At 32.4% G+C, this 16,774-nt stretch overlaps 1 protein-coding gene across 1 annotated transcript; it reads left to right on the top strand.

The window, feature by feature from the left end:
• The first annotated feature begins 10,359 nt into the window (after positions 1-10,359).
• On the top strand, positions 10,360-12,649 carry LOC128176848 (uncharacterized). The gene has a single exon (XM_052843394.1). It carries the CDS (start codon positions 10,360-10,362, stop codon positions 11,554-11,556), a length of 1,197 nt encoding a protein of 398 aa, XP_052699354.1. The 3' UTR covers positions 11,557-12,649.
• The last annotated feature ends 4,125 nt before the right edge of the window (positions 12,650-16,774 follow it).

Raw genomic sequence — 16,774 nt, 5'->3', positions numbered from 1 at the left:
CTCAGTTCTTATACGCCTCCGTCAGTGCTTGGATAGTAAGACTTGTAAATAATTTATGGTCCCCTGATATTTATAGGAACACCTTGCTATCGCTCTAAAACATTCTTCTTTGATTTTTTGAGTTTCTGCTCATTTTAACACTGATTCCTTTCATATGTTTAGCCCTGTTAACATGTGCGGTGATGATTTCAGCTTTAAATTACTACATTCATCTCAGCTTTAAACTACTACATTTGTGATTATTTGATGTGATATTTGTTTCAGTGGGATTATTCAGATTAACTGATTGCTTTGGTCATTTCTTATACTCCCCACTTAATACTTGGATAGGTAGTCTTGTATATAATTTATGGTCCCCCGACATTTATATACCTTTGTATCGTTCTGAAACATTCTTCTGTGGTATTTATTACTTTTTATTTCAAGATCTGATAACATGTCATGCGATGACGTTTTCATATACTTGTTTTAGTAAAAATCCCTATCCGGTCTTGACTTTTTATTCTTTCATTAAAATTCAATGAAAAGTTTTCTCTAGGGGAAATATCTGTAACCAAGACTGACAGAACTTATAGTAAGGCACATTATTAAGTTGATCATTTGGAAAGGTGCAATGGTCTTTCAAATTTCAATTTTTTATATCAATATATTGTATAAATAGGATATTTGATTTGAAATCAGGGGAAAGAAGAGAAAAAAAATCAATGAATATAAAAATATAGTACTCTTTATTTTGTTTGCTAACACTTGTTAAGACTTCCAATAACTCATTATATCAGTAAGAATTTTTGATAGATGGACGAGTGCATTTCTCCTTTAAAACCCATTCATTTCTGATACGAGGTCAATAATAAAACGAGAACACATTAAATGGACTAGAAATGAAACGCAGCAGATTTAATGTATATACTGATACAGACATTATTCAATATAAAAATAAAGTTATAAGTTGGACTCATAAAACTGAACATTATTCAAATTTTTAACGTGTTTCTAGCTCTACGAGTCACCCTAAAGTGGCTTTAACATACTACTATATAAGAAACCGGTTTCTATTGAACCGCGTGACTGAACATACCTGTAAAGGTATTCGAAATGAAAACTTTATATTTCCGGAATACATTCATTAAAATTACCAAGTAGAATTTGATTTCTGTTCCTCAAACGAAAGAAATCACATTTCTCAAAGAGTAACAGTATTATGTGCATTGCCATTCATGTAGTTTCAATATCAATATTGCATTTCATTACCATTGTCTTTTTATGACATCGAGGATGGAGAGTATAGTTTGTTTTTCTTGTATGTCCTTCCAAATTGTGAATGCACTCGTCCATCTATCGAAAACTCTTACTAATATAATGAGTTATTGCAAGTCTTAACGAGTGTTAGAAAACAAAATACGATATTTTTATATTCATTGATTTTTTTTCTTCCTTTTTTGTTTGTTTGTTTGTTTGTTTGTTTCATAGAAGAAAACAAATATAGTAGTTTCTCTTCTCTATAATTATCTTAATACACGTAGAATCTTATATCCAAAGTTTCGAGCCAAGGTTGTAACTGATTAAGTCTATATTTCTCTTAACTTCACCGTTACGAACACGATAACAATGGTTGTGTTGTTATTGTCTGTTTCTCTGTTTTGGCTAAGTTTTCTAATTCCAGAATCATGCGACACTATGGATTGCAAGTTGGATCATGTGTTGCATATCGTCTTCAAACAACAAGGCATTTTGGACCAACAGTCCAGACATATTGTTGCACTAGAGAAACAACTGTCAACCATGTCTTGTACGAAGGATAATACGGGTCAAAATCAAATGAAGTCCGGGATAACAACAAAGGATGTCCACATTACGCAGAGTTCAATGTCAGGTAAATGAATGCATTTTTTTAATTCATGTAATTGTTATATCAAGGCAATATCATTTTAATTATTATCAACTTTAATTTAACGAAACGGGCCATTAAGCCAGTCATTTTGATATATTTTCTCTGTTTCGCATTGATTTTCATTCCAATATCCAATGCATCCGCAGTTTAATGGGGTTTACAAAACCAATTGAAACACCCTTTGAAATTCTATGTTCATCTCTTTACGAGTTTTTTTTATTAGTCATTCACTCGTTTCAGTGGTTCTATTTTGTTGTTTTGTTAAGCAGTTTGAACGTGACTAAAACATGACAAAAGTTTAACGAGACCACAACCAAACACAAAAAACGTCATAGAATTAGTGGTCAAAGCAATCTGACGTTGTGTTTTAAGCGCACAATGAACACTACTGTTATCAAATACACAGAATTGATAATCTTCTGCAAGAAAGCAATTTTATCTCTCGGAGGAAACGATAGTCTTGCAAAAGAAATAATATGGAAAGGATTAAATCTTAATAATATTGAAGAATGAACTATTTCAGATAATCATGAATAAGAGTATACGGAACACAACATGTTTAATAAGAAATGTAGGAAGAGAAAAGGTACAAAAAAAGAATTCAGATAATCTTAAAATGAATATTTATATTGAATTTAACAAAAAAGGATCTAATGCTGCATATTCTCTGCCTTGCCAATGCATTATTCTAAAAATTTTAACTAAACTTTTTAAAATAAAATCACGATGCGTCATGGACTGTCTTAAGTAGAGGGTCTACTATTGTGTTGACTTCAGACAATGGAGTTCTCTTCAATCAAATCGCTTTGTTGCTGTTTCTACAGGCAGAAAATCTCTTATTCATATATCTTAATTATTTTCCCTCCTTTGTGATTTAACTTTTTTAGGAAAGCGAAAAGATATTATTATCCTGCCTTGAATTTTTTTATGAAGCAACAGAAGAGACACAAAATATCTTAAGTAAGTTTGATTTTTTAGGCTTGGTTACCATATATCTATAGCATCAAGCTTATTTCTTATAATCTTAAATATCGTTAAATGAATAGTTAGGGAAATGAATAATTAAAATGTTAACAAAAGGCAAAAATCAATATCGAAAGAAATTGAGTGGTTGTATGTGTTTGGTTGGGGGGGGGGGGGGGTGAGAGGGGGAAGAGACGCAAAGAGTGGAGCGACTGGGGAATCCAGTAAATAAAATCATTCATATGAACCCTAAACCATGGATTTATATATATATTAACATGCATTAAATATTTTCATTAATATTTCTCAAAGAAATTTCAATTGTTCAGATTATAGTTTGAACTGTTTTACTGAATAGATCCGGTTTAAAACTGGTAAGAATATTATTTACATGTAATAAGGGCTACGGAAGTGTATTATTGCAACATTAAGACTTTTTCACACCTTCGTTTTCACATCTAGCTTGCTCCTCATAAACAGAAAACACTGTGATTGCGAAGATGTAAATAAAACAATAAACATAAATGTAAAAATATCGCTTACCTAAAGTGTTCGGACAAAAATATAGATACATGTACAAGAGGACAACTAAACAGGATAATGTTTTAACACTGTAATTGCGTTGAACCATGCATGCTTAAGCTTGCAAAACTTTGCAAAACAGAATTAGGGGTATATTTTACAGATTAGTGTGTAAAATAAAGATCGATTGAATAATGTAAATTCTGCACATGCGAGTGTAAAATACAAAAAAAGTTTCAATGTGACACTAATGCGCTATAGAACATGATGAATTCTCAAAATATTTGTTTATAACAAACTGTGTTTTTTTTTGGTATTAATTCCAAATGATACGTGTCGTACGAATTAAGGTAGATCTACAGTGTGCATGATTGTACGTTTGAAACAGCAAAATGTGAATGAGAGTGTCGAATATTTGTTAACATGTACGAAAGGGCGTAATGCATTACCGTAAGTTTCTGCAAAAAGTGTTGTATTTCCGAAGACCCCCCCCCCCCCCAACTGTAAATTCAGCTGACCACAAACATAAAATTCAATCTATCCCCCAATTGAAGTAAATGGGTAGAAAATGACGAATACTCCTGTCAACCATTTAAACTAAAATGTTAATACGGCCACTATATATAATTCACAAAATGTTTGAATTAACTGCTTATATATTAATAAATAAATGATTCATACAGACAAAACATTGTTTCTGTTTATTTTAAAATCGATCTCTGAGAGGCATTGCTATAACAGATGCTTATAATTTATCCACTGGCATGATACGATCGTACTAAAGACGAAAAGGGCCACTTAAAAATATTTTATCTCGTAATTACGAGAAAAAATCTCGTTATTACGAGTTAATTGTCTTCTTATTACGAGTTAATATCTCGTTATTACGAGTTAATTATCTCGGTATTATGATTTAATTATCTTGTTATTACGAGGAAAAATCCCGCGATTACGAGAAAAGATTTTTACGAGAAAAGATCTCGTTATTACGAGTTAATTGTCTCGTCATTACGAGAAAAGATCTCGTTTTTACGAAAAAAGATCTATTTTAAATGGTGCGTTCATTTTTCTATTCTTTTCATTTAAAGTGTATGAACTACTGCAATGTCTATTAATACCATACTTTGCATTATCATCATTTAAAAGCGTACACATAATTTGATATAAAATCGGACCAAGCAGTTTTAAAGAAAATTCAGAATTACCAAAGCAGATTGATTAATAAATTCATTGAATTATTTATCAATGATTAAGAAGGATATGTGTTATTTGTTTTCCGACTCCTAAATGTTAATATACAAATTCGATTTTCAATATACTTGTACGTTTTGCATGAACATATGAAACACAATTCGGGTAAATCCTACATATCCATGACTAAAAAAACTATATAGTCATTAAAGTTTTCTGTAACTATAATAGAATTGTGACGATAGGACTACCTGGTATTTACTTCGGAGTTGGATAATATATATATATATATAAATATATATATATATATATATATATATATATATATATATATATATATATATATATATATATATATATATATATATATATATATATATATATATATATATATGATTAAAAAAAACCTGACTTTCCTAATTTTTTATATGAAGTTTATATAATTGTAAACAGAAGCAGGACAATGAATTTAAACATATTTTAGCTGTTTCTCGCCCTATCTAATATTCGATTCATATCAATTGTAATTGGTCGATATTTTATTTGATCAAGTACCTCACCCAAAAATAATCGTTTATTATGCCATTGGAGTGGGTCTATTTGTTAAGGTAAAACATAAAATGTATATGAAATAATTTAAGGTATAATCAAATATTGGTATATCAAACAAATATATATGCATTTACATTTCACATCTGTCAGTTGCAAATGCTTCAAATTCAAAAACGTTTTTGATATATCAATTTCGAACAAAGGAAAGGCAGTTATTATAAATATTTTTATAAAATAATCAATGACAGCGAACTAGTCTTATTGATCTCTGACATAGGAAAATTTCTAAATTGTTTTTTTATTATAAAAATCTGACTATTAGTATTTTCAAGGTATTCATAAAAAATTTCCTTGAAAAACAATGCATCTGAATACGTTACATTGAATTTATCGATTATTTTCAGGTACTAAATCTAGTCAGTGCTGATGGTTTTCCACCCATGATTTGTGCTTAGATCCAAACACTGTTTCACTTCCTTTTTGCCAGAGTAACCGCATTGGGAAGTTTATAAAAAATCATCTCCCAAAATCGGCCGACACATCCGAGTAATTTGGTACACAATACTAGTATCATGCAAAGATAAATCATGTACATGTATGCAAAATCGTACTTGTACAATGTATATTAAATTCAATAAAAAAAACTATCATGTTGATTGACGGTCATATCTCGAATTGGCCATATCCCCAAATCACATCCGTACGATTTTCTGGTCCTGCTGTTTGATTAAAAGACGGGCGGAGATATCAATGGTTTACAGTTTGATTCTGATAAAAACAAGATACAGGTATAAAACAGTCTCTCTCGCCCCACTCTCACTTCCACACACACGCTCTCTCCAGTCCCACTTTTTCCATCCCATTCTCTCTCTCTCTCTCACTCTCTCTCTCTCTCTCTCTCGCCCACCCTCACTCTCTCTCTCGCCCATCCTCACTCTCTCTCTCTCGCCCATCCTCACTCTCTCTCTTGACCCACTCACTCTTTTTCTCACTCTTTCGCCACAATCTCAATCTTTCTCTCTCGCCCTCTCTTGCCCACACACACTTTCTCTCTCTTTCTCTCTCTCGCCCCTTTCTCACTCCTCTCTCTCGCCCTTGAATCGATATCTTGCCACACATTTTCACCCCCACTATCCCTTAAATTTTACCCCCTCTCTCTCTCGCCCCACCATCTTTTATTTCGTATATTTTTCAGTTCTTTTTCAACTTTGTCTTTGTTTTCTTTTTTTACCGTCCCCATGTTTTCATCCCTATACAATGCAATTAATGGAGTTTCCAAATCTTTTTCCTGTTTTTCACTTTCTGTTTTCCGATAGGATGCATACGATATAGTTTGACCTCTTATAGCCAGTTTTAATGTTTTTCAGAGTAGTTGGTCGTTAACAGAATATTGTATCGTTTCACTGTCTGAGAAAGTTTCATAGATACACCCTTGCGAATGTGTTCGGAATGTTTTCTTTATCGTTGCTAAGTTTATAATAAATCCAGAGGTGTTCGAATGAAAGTTCACGATACTTCCCCGAGATTTTTCCAGTTTCTGTGAAATTTTTAGCGGAAGTATTAATGTTCGGATAATTTTCGCAAAATACGTTAGAACTGGTCGTTTTTTATATCATATACTAATTTTATTTATGTTAAAACAAGAAAATCTATTAAAATATATGTCTTATTTCATCATTTAGCGGTTATTTAAACTAAACGATGATATTCATAACAGAGTTATCGTTCGTGTTCAACCACTCTACACGTGGTTGATAATATAAACATTGAGCTGCTTGATAAAATAATAGCCAAGTTCGATGCTTTTGGTGTGCAATACCATGCTTTTAAAAAAAAAAAGAAGAAAGAATAGATGTCTGTTTTGTATAAAAACTTGGTATATCGAGCCATTTTCAAGGAAAATTCTGTATAAAATAGTATAGTCTGTTTCACTATTGATGCTATTACTAGTTAAGGCGAGGATCGAAAATCAATCCTGAGGAGAGATCGCTACTCAGCTTGTTAATTGATGCAACAACAGAAAAAAACTATGTTATCACATTTATTTCTAGAATTCATTTTATCTCCCAATGAATGAAAATTAAGTTTAAAATAAATAAATATCTAGATTTTATATTTGACTACAAGTACCTACATGTAGATATTAGGAAATGGACTATAAACACTAGGCATGAATTTTACTGCAAAACTGAAAGGGTCAAATAAAACCACGTGGTCTAAATTTAAATGACAATAACATTCGTAGGGGTGAGATAAATAGAGTTTCATAAATACATTGCTTTATAAGTTGCACATCTCTTTATCATACAATTAACTGTTAGATTTCCAGCTACCTTTTCTGCGTGGTTGATCTACATATTTAAAAGAAAGTGTTCAGATCGGTACGCATACCCAATATCTGCATTAACAGTAAAAAGCTGTTGGGAAGAGGAGACAATTGCAAGGAAGTAATCATGTCGGGCCTGTTTACTCTGTGGTCCATGCCAGGTGAAGCGTGAAACGGAAGGGTTACGCTTACTCCACACATCTACAAGGTCGTGCTCAGAAATCATCTGTAGAACCCTCTTTCTTGCTTTTTGATTGTTCTTTCTCCTATATAGTTTTGGTTCATGGGAGTAGTCAAGCGGAACATTGAAATCTCCCCCAACAACAACAGACTAATTCCCGAGCGTTTCAATGTGTTTTGAGACAATCTCAAAAAATTCAGGTGCGTCTACTTTTGGACCATATAGCACAACTAATGAGTGCTTGATATTGAAATATTTTATATTAAGAATTAAAAAATTACCCGATTCATATTTTAAAACATCTAGAACCCCAAATTTAAAAGAATGTTTTATCATATTAGCAACACCTCTGCTATTACTCGAGTAGGAGTTAAAAATGCTTTATAGCCCCACTCATTGGCTCAGCATTGTTCGACTTCTGGTAAACTATGAGTATCGACAAGAAGAGTAATATCATATTTATTTCGACATTTTTCAAAAACATCTCGTCGTTTTATATGATCTGGCGCCAAACCCCGACAATTCAGACAACCAATCTTAATAGTACTCATGTTTACAGTGAACATAAAAAGACATGCAAAAGACCGGCGGATCATCGTACTAGAATGTAAAATGAATTGTACATGCAGACATGCATAGATTGATGCTTTTCTTTAGTTCTTTCGTTAATTAAGGGATTTTTTGGCAAACAGAAATTATTTATGATTGCAGTTACTTTAATAGGCATCCATTATATACAAAACACGCAATTCAGCAATATTTCTTTTTATATTTCTCTTAATATTGCTCATAATAGATAAAAACCCTCTCCCAAAAAAATAGTTCATTGGTAAAAAAATTGAAAGGTTTAAATGTTCGGTATTATATATTTATTACCTTTTTCAAATTTTGTTTTAAACCAACACACGAATTTAAATTTGACTCAATTATAGAAAATGATCGACTGGAAATTCCAAATCTAGATACAACAGGGACTGAAAACGTCAACAGCGATCAATAAAAATGTGTCTTGAATAACTTCCTAGCTCGTAAAGAATTTGTTTTCTTTACCTTTTTTAGATCTTACCTTACATGTCGATTTGGATAAGAATGCAATGCTTGATTGTATAACTTTACGTGGTCTCGATTGTCTAAACCATTTTTAGACTATATTAAACGATAAGATCTGTATGAAGATACAAGAAAATGTTCAAAATTTAGAACTGAACAGTATGAATTTTTCTCAATGGATTAATATGTACATGTAAATAATAGAGTGTAGCCCAAAAATTATTTCTGAGAATTTAAGTTAGATCTGATCGTTTATTAGTTAACCACCAAGCCTCCCTAATTCATTTCACAAACAGTTTATATCATTATCCAAAATCTGAATTGATATCAATTATAATTTTCTTTTTGAAAAAGATTAGATAAAATGCACACAACACAAATTTATAACGTTTAACAATCAAAGCATTTATTTTCTAGGATACCGTTAAAATAGAGATAAAAATGCAGATGGTGTTTTGTTGCACACGCCCCTTCTCGCTGGTGACATGTAAACGTGTCAATCGTCTGCATCTTACACTGGTGATGATAAAAAATCTTGATTATGTGCATGTATCACTAACAACTCAGGTTTTGATAAAGGTCATGTTGCAGATCTTAAAGGTAGGCAAAACGATTAATTAGATATATTATTACTGAAACAATACTCACACCCCTCGGTATCAAGAGTATTAAAATAATTTCTTTTAATACTTCGAAGTATTATTGGAAATTGCAAACTACCCCCCCCCCCCAAATAATTTAGAAAAATACAAAATGTTCCAATATTTTACTTTCATTTCTGACTTTAAATCTAAATCTCAAGTATTCCAATTATTGATGTATACTGTGGAAAAATTGGTATGGTCATTTTTTAGCTTCGTTGCATAAATGTATCGTAATTCTCTGTCACGCTACATCATACAATGTAAGTATAAAGTCCGCTCCCTAATGATCAAGTTAAAACCAAATTATCTTTGGAAATCAAATTAAAAGATAAACGTTACAAAATATATGTTTAAAAAATCAAACCCTATAAACTATGTGAAAGATTGTTATAAGATTGTAATAATAGCTTACGCTTTTGACTTCTAAGATTCATAAACATGTACATATAGCACTGTACTTATATGTTTGGCAATCAAGGAGACATTTAACATTGTTCACTTTGCTTTATTGGTATTTAGTCGATAGCTCTCATCTGATAACCTTGGTTTATTGATTAAAACCGGTCATAACCCATTAAAAATCATATTAGGTTGTGAAGGAATACATGCACGCGGACAGTGTATTTTTCTAAAAGACGCATACTGAGTTTATATCTAATGGCAAATTATTAAGCGCATTAAGTGTATTTTATTTTCAGTAATGGCAGCAAAAGTAAATAAAAAAAAACGAGCGCATGCTCGTCATGTAAGGCGGTCGGGATTTCTTTAGAGGGGTGCCTACTTCTGCCGAAAAAACCAAATTTTAATGCATTAATCGAACCAAAAGAAGTGAAAATCATGTTGAGAGATTTATCTAATGACTATGTGGTGATTCTATTGTGATTTTGTGATAAACAAAACCTCTGGAGTTTAATTTTTCAACAAACTGAAGGTTCCTTTGTCCGGCCAAGGCGCGGTGAGTTAAACTCATACTAACATTCCAATGTCTAACCTACAAAACAATAACATAAGCACAAAAAAGAGAGCACTACGGGACAGTATGGATTCCACTGATGGAAAAGAAAACGGCGGTCCAGAAGGATACCAACTTAATGAGATTATGTCAGGCATATCCAATATTCAAAACACTCTTGCAAATTTCATGTTGAGACTAGACAGTCAAGGTCGTCAAATGGACGAACTCGCAAAAGAAGTCCAGGGTCGAGATGGCATTCAAGAGCGTCTAGAGCTAGTTCAAGAACAAGCTAATGATACTGTTTATTCGGTAACTGAAATAAATAATTCACAGGAAATTATGTCCAGAGAGATTAGCCGCCTCAAAGACTATATCATTAAACTAGAATTTAGGGTTAATGTACAAGAGAAACAAATTCTTGAATTAAAATCTCGTTCAATGGAAAATAATGTGATAATAAGTGGGCTCGATGAAAAACCAAACGAAAATCTGGCAAGCGCCGTAAGGGATGCTTTTATGCAGGAACTGGATCTAGGCGTGGAAGAAGTTGATTCGTTCCATATTCTCAACCTTTTTAGACTGGGAGAAAAAGACCCTACGCACAAGAGGAAATATCCAAGACCCATCTGTATCCAGTTTGGATATAAAACTCACAAAGACAAAGTAATGAGTAGAGTGAGGGTCTTAAAAGAAAAGAAATCCCATATCCGATTGGCTGTCCAACAACCCGAAGAAATACGCGAAAAAAGGAAACGTCTGTACGATATCCAAAAAAAGTACTCAGCCAAAAATGTAGAAACAAAAATAAAAGGAGACAAGCTGATTTTCACCAAAAGTGGAAATGTTTATCGGGACAAAACAGGAACTAGACCAACAGCCGAGGAAGTCATCTCAGGTGACCAGGTGAAGATAACGGTAAACAAGGGCAAACACATTGAAGACAACCAAAACCGGTTCGAGTCGCACGCCACGGCAGTGAATTCGTACAAACAGGTCAAAGAGTCGCTGATCGAAATACTCAGGCTGCCAACAATATCCAGCGCAAGTCACAATGTGTACGCCTACCGGTTCGCAGGCAGTGATGGTATGGTACATGAGGGTTCTGAAGATGACGGCGAGCATGGGGCGGGGAGAACTCTGCTTAGCGCCATGAACGACAACGGAATCCAGAACGCGCTGATTGTGGTCTCCAGATGGTTCGGAAACAAAATCGGTATGCGTCGCTTCACCCATATCGTTGATGCGGGCTTGAGCGCCGGGAAAAACATAAATCCGTCCTAGCCAAAATGTGTTGACGTTGAATGCAAGTGAGTAAGCACTCCTACATACATGTACTTACCATGCTTACATGCGAGTTTTTCTCTTCGACATTCCGTTCACTGATGTAATCATATTTTACGTGCTTTGGATTAATTGATTAATTCTTCAACTGATTGAAATTGTATTTATCTATTCATATATATACTTTTTTTGTATTTATCTACATGTATTAATTTTCTGAAACATGTTTTTGATTTTTCAAAACATTCCGGAATTTAATGAGCTACTTTTTATCTACCCGTGAATTGATTAATTTACTCATAATAGAGATACTCATTTTTTGTATTTCCGAATTTACTAACCATGCTTCTGATGTTTTTTTTTCTTCTTTTTTTTAAACAAAATTACAGTCCGGAAATTTTTTGGTTTCTGGGCTTATTCGGTTTTGTATTCCGGAAGTATTTGTATCGGTTCTATTCTATTTTTACCGGATACATACCAACATCCGGTTTGATTTGCTCTAACGAGGTATGATTTCTACCTTTTTTTTTATCCATTTCTATTTGTTTATTAAACCTTACATATTCAGCCACTAGTCCTTAGGTGGTAGGAAATGCATTCTCCTTTTCCGAGTTAATTATTGACTGTGCTTTTTTTATTTTTTTTACACTATTACTAGATTGATAGGTTGCAGGATTGTAAATTTGCACTAGCGTTTGCATAGGATAATATTTTATACAATGCAGCCTGTCTCCCTTAAATATATTCTTACTAAAATAGGAGGGAATGTATTTGATACTTCCTGTCCGTTTCCATAAAATGTATTATTTTTCAAACTTTTTTTTAACTCTACCTGAACATAACTTTAACATATACAGGTTTATCGGCAGCTGTATAGCATGCCAATGTTTACAAATGATAAACAATACCAATTCATGCGCCGAATCAACACCTTTGCTATGTCATAGCACTTTTTTCTCTTCTATACACTATATATCTCTTTTAACTGTCTTCTGCAGGGGTAAAGTATTATTAAATAATCCTAATGGACAACAAAGCACTTAAAGAAAACAAGTTAAAAATACTATCAGTAAACTGCCAAGGGCTTAATGACTTCCATAAGCGGAAAGATGTTTTCAGAAATCTTAGAATTAAAAACCACAATATTTATTTCTTGCAAGATACACATTTTAGTGAAAAAGATGAAATGTTGATACAATCTCAATGGGGAACTAAATCTTTCTTTAACTCATTCAGAACAAACTCTAGAGGGGTGGCAATTCTTTTAAATAACAATTTTGAATGTAAAGTACATAACATAGATAAAGATGATAGTGGTAATTATCTTATATTAGACACTACTGTTGAAAATATGCACCTTTTACTGGTAAATATATATGGCCCAAATTCAGATACACCAAATTTTTACTCAGAATTAAAGAATAAAATTGACTCTTATCTTAATACACAACATATTATAATTGGAGGTGATTTCAATTTAGTAATGAATAAAGACTTAGACTCTATGAATTATAAACATCTGAATAACCCAAAAGCAAGAATAGAAGTTTTGAAATTAATGGAGACATTTAATCTTGTGGACATATTTCGGGAAAATAATGCAAATTTAAAAAGATACACATGGAGAAGGAAAAGTCCTATAAAACAAGCCAGATTAGATTTTTTCCTTATATCTGACACTCTAACAAATAGAGTACCACATGTTAAATTTGAAAATAGCTATCGTTCAGATCATTCCCCAGTAATTCTTGAATTTAAAGTAAATGAATTTATGAATGGGAAAGGCTTTTGGAAATTCAACAATTCCCTATTAGTTGATACAATATATATTAACTCTATAAAAAAAATAATTAGGGAAGTAAAAAGACAATATGTTTGTCCTATATACAATATAGATAATTTAGATAATATAAGAAATGAAGATATCCAATTTATAATTGATGATCAACTTTTTATAGATATTCTTCTTACTGAAATAAGGGGTAAATCCATTTCATACTCTGCTTTTAAGAAAAAAAAATCCAATGAAAGAGAAAAGGAATTAGAAAATGAGATTACATGTCTTGAGCAGAACTTCACGGAAAACTCCTTAGATTTATTATCAAACAAACAAGATGAGCTTCTCAACATAAGAAAAAATAAATTAAAAGGTCAATGTATCAGGTCAAAGTCTAAATGGATTGACGAGGGAGAAAAGCCGTCCAAATATTTCATTAACCTAGAGACTAGGAACTACATAAGTAAACAAATACCAAATATTGAAAAAGATGATGGGTCGGTTATTTTCGATCAAATGAAAATATTAAAAGAAACTAAATCTTTTTATGAACACTTGTATAAGAAAAGAGAAATTATAAATGAAGAAAGTTTCCATGAAAAGTTAAATAAAATTAAGTGTCCTAAACTTAATAGAGAGGAATCAAATACCCTTGAAGGTCCTTTAACTGATACAGAAATTCTGAATTTCCTTAAGAAAATGAAAAATGAAAAAAGTCCTGGCCCTGATGGTTTTACAAGTGAGTTCTTTAAATTCTTCTGGAGAGACTTAGGAATATTTATCACAAGAGCAATTAACCACTCTTTTCAAATAGGAAACTTTTCAGAAATAAATAAACTAGGTGTTATTACATGCATTCCCAAATCTGGAAAACCTAAACAATTTCTGAAAAATTGGCGTCCCATTACTTTACTAAATGTTATTTACAAGCTAGCTTCAGGAAGCTTAGCTGAACGCATGAAAACTATTCTAGATAAATTGATAAATAATGATCAGACTGGATTTTTGAAGGGAAGATTTATTGGGGAAAATATAAGACTTATATATGACCTTATGTATTATACAGAGCATTACAACATACCCGGCCTTTTAATGTTAATTGATTTCGAAAAGGCTTTTGACACTATCTCATGGAGTTTTATCTCAAAAACACTAGACTTTTTTAATTTTGGACCCTCCTTCAAAAATTGGATAAAAACATTCTATAACGGAATTAAGGCATGTGTGATTCAAAATGGTATAATTTCAGAATACTTTTATCCAGAAAGGGGCTGTAGACAAGGTGACCCAATATCTCCATATCTCTTTCTTCTCTGCGCTGAGATTTTAGGAATATTAATAAGAAATGAAAAAGACATCAAAGGTATAATTATTGATGGAGAAGAATACAAAATATCTCAATATGCAGACGACACATCAATATAATGGATGGTACACCACAATCATATGATGGCATTCTTAGGGTTTTAGACTTTTTCGCACAAGTATCAGGCTTAAAAATAAATTTTACAAAAACAAAAATGGTTTGGATTGGTAGCAAAAAATTTTCAAAGGATGTATTTCATCATTCACGATGGAAACTTAGTTGGAACAATTTAAATTTTGAGCTTCTAGGTATCAAATTTTCAGTTAAATTAGATGAAATGGAAGAATTAAATTATTTACCAAAATTGTCTGAAATTAGAAGATTGATAAATCAGTGGAAGTTAAGAAAATTAACACCAATTGGTCGAATTACGATAATCAAGACACTAATAATACCAAAGCTAAATCATTTGATACTAGCATTACCCAACCCAAAAACTGAATACCTAAAAACTTTTGAACATGATATTTTTCATTTCCTATGGGGCTGTAAAGTTCATAAAGTAAAGAAAAGTACAATTATACAAGATTATAATCATGGGGGTCTCAAAATGGTTGATTATGGAAATTTTATCACAGCACTCAAAGCTACTTGGATGAGAAGGCTAATTAAAACTGATACAAAATGGGTAAAGCTTTTAGAATCAATTTTGAAAATTCACAGGGCGAAAAACCATCTTTAAGCAAGTCCTTAAAGGTGGCTTAAAGGTGACTTAAAGGAGCTTAAAGGCTATACAACCTTTAAGCCGCCTTTAAGTCACCTTTAAGCAAGTGCTTATAGGTCCTTAATGTCCAAACTTCTTTAAGCTACCTTTAAGCCACCTTTAAGCCACCTTTAAGCATCTTTAAGTGGCATTTACGCTCTCTTTACGCTGCCTTTACACTGTCTTTAAGTGGCCTTTAAGTCAATATTGATCAAGCTGAACAATAAAAACATATATTAAATGCAAAAGCTCTTTTATAGAGATGGGAGGGGGTCATCCGAGTGATAATATAATTTCCAAGGAAGGGGGGGGTGTTCCAGGCGGTTTTAATCGTCGCTCCATTAAACACAGATCGCTATCAGCAGCACCGCTCTGATGGACACAGATTGCCGTTATAAAATTCTTTATAATTTTTGGGGGGTTTCAAAATAATTGTAGGTATGAGCGCAGTCTCTGTATCTTAATATGTGCATAAAACTAATTAAAGTATGTTTGTTTCCTATTATAAATTAATCGGTGAAAAAAATATCTCTCTCTCTCTCTCTCTCTCTCTCTCTCTCTCTCTCTCTCTCTCTCTCAGTTCATCCGGTTATTAAACAAAATAAAGATAATGAACCAAAAATGCATGATTTAATTTGTTAATCGGTTTAAGGTTTGTATTTTATTTTTCAATTTTCATTATTTCTAACTCTAGATCTGCTAGATACATGTTAAAGATGAAAAGACTCTCAACTGCCTTTGTTATATCGGGCAGGATATTACTGCTTTGTTTGTCTAGACATAGTTTTGTTCGTTTGTGTATATCTAATTAGAGTCTATTGTTTGTCCAACTTAAGAAAACCCCTGGAACTAACACAGAATATACAAGATATACACAGCAGTTGTGTCGTGTGCCCAGGTGCATGTTTGTGTATATCTAATTAAAGTCTATTGTTTGTCCAACTTAAGAAAACCCCTGGAACTAACACAGAATATACAAGATATACACAACAGGTGTGTCGTGTGCCCAGGTGCACGTCAGGGTTTCTAAAGGCGTTGAATCTTAGTATGTACGAGTATACGATAAGTCTAGTGAATAAAAGTTAATCTACATTTGTAATTCATTTTCAAAGTATTATATCCTAGCTCTGGGTTTCAAAGATGTTACGTCTACAAATTAACGATACATGTATGTAAGAATAAAATCTTGAGGCTAATTAATTAATGTACCGGTGATCATAAATAGGGGTTGATTATTTAAATATATGTATAAGGGTAAATATGTCAAATATACCCGGCCTGGCACATCATACAATTGTATGTACAAGTCAGTTGCAATTGCCACATGCAGTAAATACGTCACCGGTAATTGGTAATTTTGTTTGTTATAGAA

Source organism: Crassostrea angulata, chromosome 3 (genome assembly GCF_025612915.1).
Source record: "Crassostrea angulata isolate pt1a10 chromosome 3, ASM2561291v2, whole genome shotgun sequence".
In the NCBI taxonomy this organism is placed as follows: Eukaryota; Metazoa; Mollusca; class Bivalvia; order Ostreida; family Ostreidae; genus Magallana; species Magallana angulata.
This window is presented reverse-complemented; position numbering and strand designations above follow the sequence as displayed.

Coding starts and splice junctions, on each gene's coding strand:
- LOC128176848 (XM_052843394.1), top strand. CDS start 10,360: ATGGATTCCACTGATGGAAAAGAAAACGGCGGTCCAGAAGGATACCAA.